This window comes from Etheostoma cragini, chromosome 2 (assembly GCF_013103735.1).
Source record: "Etheostoma cragini isolate CJK2018 chromosome 2, CSU_Ecrag_1.0, whole genome shotgun sequence".
NCBI classification, from domain to species: domain Eukaryota; kingdom Metazoa; phylum Chordata; class Actinopteri; order Perciformes; family Percidae; genus Etheostoma; species Etheostoma cragini.
Window position 1 is genome coordinate 4,811,077 of NC_048408.1, and position 10,606 is coordinate 4,821,682.

The 10,606-nt window shown below is 47.0% G+C and overlaps 1 protein-coding gene and 1 long non-coding RNA gene across 7 annotated transcripts in view; one reads left to right on the plus strand and one right to left on the minus strand.

Moving 5' to 3' along the window:
• Positions 1–10,606, minus strand: part of LOC117936915 — a 672,281-nt gene that overhangs the window by 201,323 nt on the left and 460,352 nt on the right. The window lies entirely within an intron of this gene.
• Positions 4,921–10,606, plus strand: part of pcdh10a (protocadherin 10a) — a 23,116-nt gene continuing 17,430 nt past the window's right edge. For 2 of the 6 annotated variants that reach the window (XM_034860361.1, XM_034860347.1), the window contains exons 1-3: positions 4,922–8,079; positions 9,399–9,457; positions 10,488–10,597. In XM_034860361.1, coding sequence (XP_034716252.1) covers positions 5,533–8,079; positions 9,399–9,457; positions 10,488–10,597 — 2,716 coding nt within the window. In that variant the 5' untranslated portion in view covers positions 4,922–5,532. Of the gene's footprint in view, positions 8,080–9,398; positions 9,458–10,487; positions 10,598–10,606 lie in introns of all 6 variants that reach the window. The other 4 variants (XM_034860370.1, XM_034860355.1, XM_034860377.1 and 1 more) reach the window with 3 other exon arrangements.

Genomic DNA, 10,606 nt, shown 5'->3' on the forward strand with positions numbered 1-10,606 from the left:
GGGGATAACAGGAAAGTTAACAAACTTTTTTTTTTTTACATACTTTTTAACATAACTGAGAGAATCTGGAAGTCTTAAAACGCTCTGCACAGCCATGATACACCCACAGATGTTGCCACATATTTCTGTTGATTAGATGTCCTCTCAGGACTGTGTACAGACTGCTGTTGATTGACTTGTCCTTCACTCTACCTAGGAAATATGACACCTTTATTATTATTATAGGCTTTTTTTTCTTCAAAAGAAGCCATTTTGACATGTCACAGTAGGAAAAGCACAGGTGTAGGTAATAGAATTAACTATGAATTCCATTTACCTCTTTCATATTTCACAGCGCGGGATCCCTGTCACACTGTCACAGAGACATTGTTAATGTTATTAGCAACACTGGTGCTTCTGCTATTACTACTCAACATGTCTGCTGGGGGGGAAAAGGCTGTTTGCACAAAGAGCTTGGTGACATAATTCCCAGCACAGCTCCACCCAAGATCAAGCTGAGCATGCCGCCGATTTAGAACAGTGCAGGGCCTTTTCAACACTACAAGTACACTGCGCAAAAAATGGATTTCCCCAAAACAAGTACAACTACAGTTTAGGAGTAGCAAGCACAAATGCTTTAGCTAATACCTTTCACAGTGTGGAGGCTTAATTGTTTGCCACAGTCTAACCACTGACACTAATTAGCATGCAATTAGTGTCAGAGGTTGTGCACAGACCAAAGTTAAACAGCTTCTATCGGGAACACCAACGCTATCTCACCTGTATTTTATCTAATAATTTGGGAATTGTATCGAACTGAGGGGGGCTATGTCATCCCGAGGATTCACTCTGCCACAGGTAGGTTTTAACATTAAAACATGATTTAGTAAATCATGCCAGCAGACATTAGGCCATTTTAATAGCTGTGTATTCCATGCAAAAACAAAAAAAGTGTGAATAAAGTTTTAAGGCCGCCCTACACCTTATTGAAGGCCCACTTTAATATGCAACTTCATTTTATACAATATATGTTGTAGGGGGTCCCTGCTCAGCCTCTCTTTTAGTTAAGGGGTCCTTGGCCTATAAAACATTGAAGACCTCTGCTTTAGTGTGTAACTTTTTGATATTAATGAACGTCTGTTACGTTGAAGCCATTGCCAAATGAGTTGATAGAAAGTTAATTAAGACTCTCAGCTCCACACAACCCTCTGTATTTCTCAGTATGACTATGTTCAGAAGATTGTGACGTCCTGTGAATTTGCCGCGCAGAAGCTCGGTTGAAGATAATGACCACTTCTGAAGTTTCCATCATGCTTTTTTAAACCTACACGTCCTCATTGCGTAGAGCAACTGTGTGGATGAAGGGTGGGGACTGGTCCGCGATCACGGAAGGCTTATATCATGTGGATGCCAACGGTGTTGTTATTACTTTTTATTATTATAATTCCTCATGGGAGAGACATAAACTACACTCTATAGCTTTAAGGCTGATTCTGGAATCAATAAAGTCAAGAGGGTGTCTTTAGAGAAACTTGTGGAGGGGGCCCAATAGAGAAACCTGTAGGTGAGGGGGTCCCTATAGGGAAACCTGTAGAGGGAGCTCTATAGAGAAACATGTGGGGGGGGGCTATACAGAAACCTGTGAAGGGAGCTCTACAGAGAAACCTGTAGTGGGGGCCCTATAGAGAAACTTGTAGCGGGGCTCCATAGAGATAACTGTATGGGGGGCCCAAAAGAGAAACCTCTATGGGGAGCTCTATAGAGAAGCCTGTAGTGGGGGCCCTATAGAGAAACTTGTAGGGGTAGCTCTATAGAGAAGCCAGTATAGGGGGCCCTATGGAGAAACCTGTAGGGCGGCTCCATAGAGAAACCTGCAGGGGGGTCTCTATAGAGATACCTGAAAGCAAAAAGAGAGGAAACAGCAAATAAATGGCCGCAGCTGCACAGCGCCCCCTTTAAGTAAATTGTTTATGTAAGTCACTCCTAAAAAACATGGGATACATTAGTTGATTTTAAATGCTTCCCCTATCGTGCCTATGTGTAAGGAGAGAGGGGGGTGGATGGCCATGGCACGGTGGGGCTATTACGTCACTAGCTATCTTTACTTGCGCAGGCTCTTAGCAAGGTGGTCTTTGGCTGTGGGCATCCTTGCAACATTCTGACTCGTGCTTTGATATCAGAGCGGAGATTTAATACCAAACTGTTAAAATTAGTGTGTCAAGGGCAACCTTATAAAGGGTTGTGGTTCTTTATTTAGCTAAGTGAAAGCCATTTGTCACAACAGTGGGGGAAATAAAAGTAAAAAAGAAAATAAAAGATATGATTATATGATGATCACATGATTATAATGAATAATCCAACTTTTTCCCAAATACAACATGTCAAACAGGCTTACAGAACACCATTATTTATAACGAGGGACCAGACAACATTAATTGCATTCCATGTAAAACAAATAAGCCTTCGATCTTGTTTTTTTCACGTGCTTTAGAGACAAAGTTCACCAACTTATTCACATTAAATCTAAACAACCACTTAATTTTGTCGTCATCAGCAACACAACTTTATAACTCTACCCTAATGTATTAATAAATTGTACTTTACACTATAGGATACTACCTTTTCTGAAAGATACAGAGAGTCCAATTGCGCATGTTCTATACAAAAGACATAACCAGCACATTATTAAACTACCCAACATAGTAACACAGGTATATAATGAAGTTACAGTTAGCTCGAGCTCAACCAACTACAACAGGGAAATAGAAATTGCACATTAAAGTGTCAGTATTAACACTCCATTAATTACTTACTAATACCGTTATATTAATATAACGCATACTGGGGCCATTTTTCTACACAGTATACTTTAACTTCCCATACTTTAAGCACATTTATCTTCCAGGACTTGTAGTTTTAGTGAAATATTGTTGCATTGTGGTATTGCTATGTTTACAGGATCTAAACAATCTCAATATTTCTCCCACTATTGTAGAAAAAACAACATCATCACAGAAATAAAATAATAAAGATTTATGAATTAAAAAGTATTTAACAGAATATATGAACACATATCTAAAACAAATGCATATGACCTACAACTTACGTAACCTTAATAAAAGCGATATTTTAAAAATTATAATAATCATATAAATGCATTTTATTTCTGCTGTTAAAAAAAGATTGTTTCTCTTCCAACAGGTCATGCATGTCTTAGGACAGCGGTGGAAGATGTATTCAGAAGCAAGTGTGCCTAGATGGACAAAAAGTAGCAAAACAAATACCAAAATATAGTTCATCTATTACATATGTTGTGTTTTTTAGCTATGTCTACCTAGGGAATAAGCTCATGCCCTGGTGAGTGGCAACCAGTCTGAGTACCAGTATAACCAGTAGTCCCTCTAGTTCTCCATTTGAGGGGGAAAAAGTGAGAATGCGGGCAGACGCGAGGGGGCGACGTTGGTCTCTGTAACACCCTGACAGAGAGAGAGAGAGAGAGAGAGAGAGAGAGAGAGAGAGAGAGAGAGAAAGAGAGAGAAAGAGAGAGAGAAGGGGGGGAATTGAAGGGCGGAGGTGGGGGGGTGCTGTGCGCTCTGCTCTGAGATCCGACTTCAGTGTCAGCTCGATTCAGTCACACAGTTCCGGCTCAGACATGGCCGCAAATGCATCTAACGTCTCCTCTTTTGTTTCTCCTGACTTGTATGACGAGATGCAGAATCGCGAGTAGTTCGCCGTTTAATCCACTGCACAATGCCCACGTCGCTTTGCATTATGGCCGCACACTGTTGCGCTCAGTCTATTACATCTGGAATTAGATACATGTGCTAATTAGCTCCAATTACACTCTTTTTCATCTTTTTGTCGTCATCCTCCCAAATGGAAGTGCGAGGAGTTGGACCCCCAACTATCTGTGTCTCCCCTTACAACTAGTGCCATTTGCATATTTAATTTATGCTTTATGAATTAAATTAGCGCATGATGCAACTGCACTACAGTTAAGGCCAGCATGAGAGGGGGGTTAATGATAAGAGTGGGAAGATAGGGGAACTAATAGACTCCAGGCTATTAGCAACACGGTAGGACTGGAAGGAGGACGCTTCAGTACACCGAATTAAAGTAAGTCATGTGTGATCCTGCTCTGATGGAAGCTTGGATCATACTGATGCTCACTCCCAAACAACACGGGAGATTTTACTTGATTTTAAATGCTTCACCCTATTGGGACTATGTGTCCAGAGAGAGAGAGAGAGAGAGAGAGAGAGAGAGAGAGAGAGAGAGAGAGAGAGAGAGAGAGAGAGAGAGAGGATGGCCATGGCACGGTGGGGCTATTGCGTCACTAGCTGTCTTTACTTGCGCAGGCTCTTTGCACGGTGGTCTTTGGCTGTGGGCATCCTTGCAACATTCTGACTCATGCTTTGATATCAGAGCGGAGATTTAATACCAAACTGTTAAAATGGCAACCTTAAAAAGGGCCGTGATTCTTTATTTAGCTAAGTGAGAGCCATTTGTCACACCATTTGGGAGAAAGAAAAGTAAAAAAAAAAAAAATGATGATATGATATGATGATTAAATCATTTTAATGAATAAGAGGCAGTTTTCTCCCAATTAAAACTTGTCAGAAATGCCAGCACTCCCGTGACAGCTGCAATCTTATCTACACAGAGCCCAGCCTATGCCAACTGTCATCAACTATTACTCGACTTTCTTAATTCACTGGATGTGTAAAACGTTCAATTTCCCTGCTACAAGTGAGGCTGGGCCTGGAGGAGAGAGGGGAGAAGAGGAGAAGAGAAGAGAGAGCATCGCAGCGGCACTTAACTGGTTTTGATATGAGGGCCCGATGTGCGCTCTGGCTGGCGTCGCGGAGCCCCAATCAGGTGCCATTTCACCCGCTGTATGAGAATATCATTGGCTGGTGGGAAAGGAGCTGTGCGCAAAAACCAACCCCGCCGCTCGCACTCGCCTAACAGAAGCCGAGCTGAAAGCATCATCCGCTTTGAGCGCTTAGGCGCAGTGATTACATCCTCTCACAGAGGGAGAAAGTCCTTTTATTCGCCAGTCCTGTTTTTATGATTTTGTAGAAGTTGCATTTGTTGAAGATTCCGCCGGTGCGTAAAAAGGACTTTTTGTTTTCTTATTTTTGTTCCTACTCGTGTGGAATTCCCTGGTGTTTTGTGACTTTGTGTGAAGAAAGGGGCTGTCTGTTCTGTGCACAGGGAGTGTTGGCTATGCGTCCTGGCTCCAGCCTGCAATGTTTTGCGCTGACGCCAAAACTGACAGACCGGTGCAGAATTGATTAAAAAACAGAGAAGCTCGGATCAAATGGCTGTGCTTCTCGCAGCTGAAACGACACAATGTTCCACTGACCCGAGGCAGAGGAGAGGAATTTCACAATCGGGCAGCCTTGTTGCTGTTTATTTCACTGCCTTTTTACGGACAGAGGAAATGGGAAATGCTCATTTCTTGTAAGGAAAGGGAATAATACTTATTTTTTCTTCCCCTCCCCTCCGCAGCCCCCGTCTTGAAGTGCACTTTTGTGAGAGGGAGAGGAGATGATTTGGTTGATTTTCCTGCTCTCCATCCTGGATGGAGCTGTCTCTCAGCTCCACTACTCCGTGCCAGAGGAACAGGAACCTGGCTCCGTGGTTGGGAATATCGCAGAGGATTTGGGGCTGGACATTACTAAACTTTCCGCTCGCCGCTTCCAGACGGTGCCGAGTTCACGGACACCGTATCTGGAGGTGAACTTAGAGAACGGCGCGCTCGTGGTGAAGGAGAAAATCGACCGGGAAGAAATATGCAAGCAAAGCACCCCGTGCCTACTGCACCTGGAGGTGTTTTTGGAGAACCCGCTGGAGCTCTTTCGCGTGGAGATAGAAGTGATGGATATCAACGACAATCCCCCCAGCTTTCCCGAGACCGACATATCCGTGGAGATATCGGAGAGCGCCATCCCCGGGACCCGTTTCCCGGTGGAGAACGCCTTCGACCCGGACGTGGGCACAAACGCGCTCAGCACATACGCCATAACGAATAATAACTACTTCTACCTTGACGTGCAGACGCAGAGCGACGGGAACAAGTTCGCGGAGCTGGTGCTGGAGAAGCCGCTGGACCGGGAGCAGCAGGCGGTGCACCGCTACGTGTTGACGGCTGTGGACGGGGGCATCCCGCAGCGCACCGGGACGGCTCTCCTGGTCGTTAAAGTCCTGGACTCGAACGACAACGCGCCCACCTTTGACCAGTCCGTGTACTCTGTCAACCTGCGGGAAAACTCTCCCGTGGGCACTCTGGTAATTCAGCTCAACGCCACGGATGTTGACGAGGGACAAAACGGGGAAATAGTTTATTCGTTCAGCAGTCACAACGCCCCACGGATAAAGGACTTATTCAACATCGATGCCCGGACAGGTAGGATAGAGGTGGCGGGGGAGGTGGACTATGAGGAGAGCAACACGCATCAGATTTACGTCCAGGCTAAAGATCTGGGGGCTAACGCGGTTCCCGCGCACTGCAAAGTGCTGGTCAAACTCACAGACGTGAACGACAATACGCCGGAGATCGGTTTCAGCACTGTGACCGAATCCGTGAGCGAGCAGGACGCCCCGGGCACCGTGATCGCACTTTTCAGCGTCTCGGACAGGGACGCTGGCGATAATGGACACATGAGCTGCGAGATATTAGGAGACGTTCCATTCAAGCTGAAGTCCTCGTTTAAAAACTACTACACCATCGTGACTGACGGCCCGCTGGACAGAGAGAGCACGGACTCCTACACCGTCACCGTGGTGGCCAAAGATAAGGGCCAGCCGTCGCTGGCCACCAGCAAGTCCATCAAAGTGCACGTGTCCGACGAGAACGACAATGCTCCGCGCTTTACGCAGGCTGTTTATGATGTGTATGTGACTGAGAATAACGTGCCCGGTGCGTTCATTCACGCTGTAAGCGCTCTGGACCCTGACATGGGACACAACGCTCTTATTACCTACTCCATATTGGAGTGCGACATACAGGGCATGTCTGTGGACACCTATGTGTCCATAAACCAGGACACAGGTTACCTTTACGCGCTGCGCTCTTTTGATTACGAGCAGCTGAAGGAGTTTAGCTTTATGGTCCAGGCTAAAGACTCTGGCGCCGCCGAGCTCTTCTCCAACGCCACCGTAAATGTCATCATAGTGGACCAAAACGACAACGCCCCCGCTGTGATAGCCCCAATCGGTAAGAACGGCACAGCCAAAGAGCACCTGCCGCGCTCTGCAGAGCCCGGGTACCTGGTGACGCGCATCGTGGCCATGGATGCGGACGACGGCGAGAACGCACGGCTCTCGTACAGCATCCTGCGGGGCAACGAGATGGGGATGTTCCGCATGGATTGGCGCACGGGGGAGCTGAGGACATCCCGCAGGATCTCTCCTAAGCGGGACCCACAGGGGTACTACGACCTGCTGATCGAGGTGAGGGACCACGGGCAGCCCCCACTCTCCTCCTCCGCGAGCGTGAGCGTGGTGTTGGTTGACAGCGTGGTGGAAGGCCGCAGCGGGGACCGGGGCTCGGCCTCCAAGGCCAAGGAGACCTCCCTGGACCTGACTCTGATCCTCATCATCGCTCTGGGCTCCGTGTCCTTCGTCTTCCTGCTGGCTATGATCGTGCTGGCCGTGCGCTGCCAGAAGGACAAGAAGCTCAACCTGTATACATGCCTGATGGCCGGTAACTGCTGTCTGTGTTGTAGCGCGTGCTGCAGCCGACAGGCCCGCGGGCGCAAGCAGAAGAAGCTGAGCAAGTCCGACATCATGTTGGTCCAGAGCACCAACGTGACGTCAGGGGTCGGGGCCGTGGGCCAGGTGCCCGTGGAGGAGTCCGGGGTGGGTGGCGTGGGAGGGGGCTTCGGCTCCCACCACCACCAGAACCAGAACTCCTACTGCTACCAGGTGTGTCTGACGCCGGAGTCCGCCAAGACGGATCTGATGTTCCTGAAGCCGTGCAGCCCCTCCCGGAGCACGGACACGGATCACGCCAACCCCTGCGGCGCCATAGTCACGGGTTACAGTGACCAACAACCGGACATCATATCCAACGGCAGTATCCTTTCTAATGAGGTAAGAGAAGCCTGGGTGAGCTGTTGTCCCCCTGGGGCTCAACTTCAGTGTTAAAAGTCCACAAAAGCGTGATTAAAAACAAAAACTAAGTTTCACCTCATTTTGAAAAGATCAGCCAGATATCAGCTGCCTCATGTCAAAACATGTCATGCAGTCAGATGGAAGCTTTATTGGCTCGGCTGGTTCTGCTCAGTGGCCTTTATTTATTGTCAGGCGTGCATGGCGATTGGACATGCCAATTGGTGAGTCTCATGTGGCCTTTTAGTTTTATTCGGAATGGATTGCTATCAGATCCCAGGCTGCTGATCAACCTTCAGATTGCGCGCAACCGAGTGTGACAGAGATTTAGACTTTGGGCATAACTGCTGATCATGTTTTCAGTCATACCACAGATTTGAAAGAGTTTATTTTTATTTTTTTGGTGATATCACATATTCACCAAGCAGGTTTACCTGACCCATGTATTAAGATATTCACGTGCATGCATGGATGTGCAATGTTTTGTTAAGCAAAATCAGCAGGTTTAAATTTGAGTTACCTGCATATTAAGGTGTGGCTCTTATCAAATAATTTACTTTCATAATTGCAGTTAGGGGAATACACAATTATATCAGACATTTTGAAGAAAAAATCCATTAAGAGAGCGTCTCTGTTTTGTGGAAGATATTTTGGTTACATGCAACTTTCAGTAACTGGCCCTCCTTGGCCACATGTATTTTTTATAGTTGATTTCTATATTCTTATTGGGTTATAAAGTTTGGGTGGCAAATATGACCGGAAAGTAGAAGCCGAGTGGCTCCACGGCCCGGTTTTGGGGTCTGTGCATTCTGCGTTCGGGGCTTTTTGTTGATTGCGGTGTGGCTGGAGTGGAGCCAGACAGCTAGTCACAGCCTTGCCTTTGCTGTGCGTTAAGTATTCCGTGCACGAGCCAGCACGGCAGCACCGTGAACAAAGGTTGTTCAGTTTCAGCATCGGGCGGCTCAATCATTTACGCATTCAATCGCCTCCCTAACCCACTCTCCCCTGCTCCTGTCTCCTCTCCCCCACTCACTCGCTCACTCCCCCACTCGCTCACACACTCGCTCACTCGCTCACTCACTCGTTCACTCACTCGCTCACTCACTCGCTAACTCGCCCATCAATTGGATGCGCGCACTGTCGTTACCCCACCTTATAGGCTACTACCCTTAGCTTCTTCTTTCAGTGTTCCATGTCAACAAACCAATGTATGAATATGTGATCACTTCTAATATCCAGTAATGCTCCTTCTGTTATTTGGAATGTGTCTAATAAAAGTGTTTCTCTGTGGGCTTTTCTAGACAAAACACCAACGAGCAGAACTCAGCTATCTGGTGGACAGACCCAGACGTGTCAACAGGTAGTCAAATGCACACACACACACACACACACACACACACACACACACACACACACACACACACACACACACACACACACACAAGTGTAGCCAGATCGGACCAATTTTTGAAGGTCTCGGTCTTGTCTCGGAATCGACCGCATTTTAACTCGGTCTCACATCTCGGTCTCGGATGAAGAGGACTCTGGATTTTAGATCAAGAACCGTCAATACCACAACTGCAGGGATTTTGCTAAATTGCCTGTGCACACTGTCTTATTTATGCCTATGTGTTCAATCTTGCAACAACTTGATTTATAGCTTATTTAAAATGGGTGTTACTGCCCCCCCCCCCCCCCCCCCCCCCCCCCCCCCCCCCCTCCAGCTCTGGCTGTCTGACTACACCAGTCTAATCTCGGTCTTGACTAAGTCTCAAACCCTTAAAGTCTTGGTCTCGGTTTAGGTGGTCTAGACTAGAACACACACACACACACACACACACACACACACACGCACACACACACACACACACACACACACCACATTATTAGCAGTGTGCAAAACCTAGTGACATACCATTCACCGAGGCAATTGACACATCTATAAAATTGAAGATTAAATCCATCAGTGTGAGTCTCCGACATTCTGCAACGTTAATTGTGGCTTTGAGAGGCTACACGCTTTCCCAATGTATCCATAACGTTCATCTTCAATTTGGCACCCGTCCCATAACTGACAGAGCAGCGCCCATTACAGCTCTAATGCTGGATTTCATTACATGCCATGTGTAACATCCAATTTAGCCTCCTGACGGCCACCGTCACTGCATTAATGCAGGGTTGATTTCTGATTCTCTCTCTCTTTCTTTCTGTCTGCCCCCTCATTGAATCCTCTTCCTCTCCTCTTCATCTTCTTTCTTAATGTTGTCCCTCCTTTCTCTCTCTCTCCAACCCCTCTGTAAATTTTTTTTCCTCTTCTTCTTTTCCTCTTTTCTCTGACACGGCTGTATGCAATCTCCCTCTCCCCTCCTCCTCCTCCTTTTTTTTCACAGTTCGGCTTTCCAAGAGGCCGACATCGTCAGCTCCAAAGACAGTGGCCATGGCGACAGCGAACAGGGCGACAGTGACCATGATGCCACTAACCGGGGTCATTCAGCTGGTGAGTCCCCCC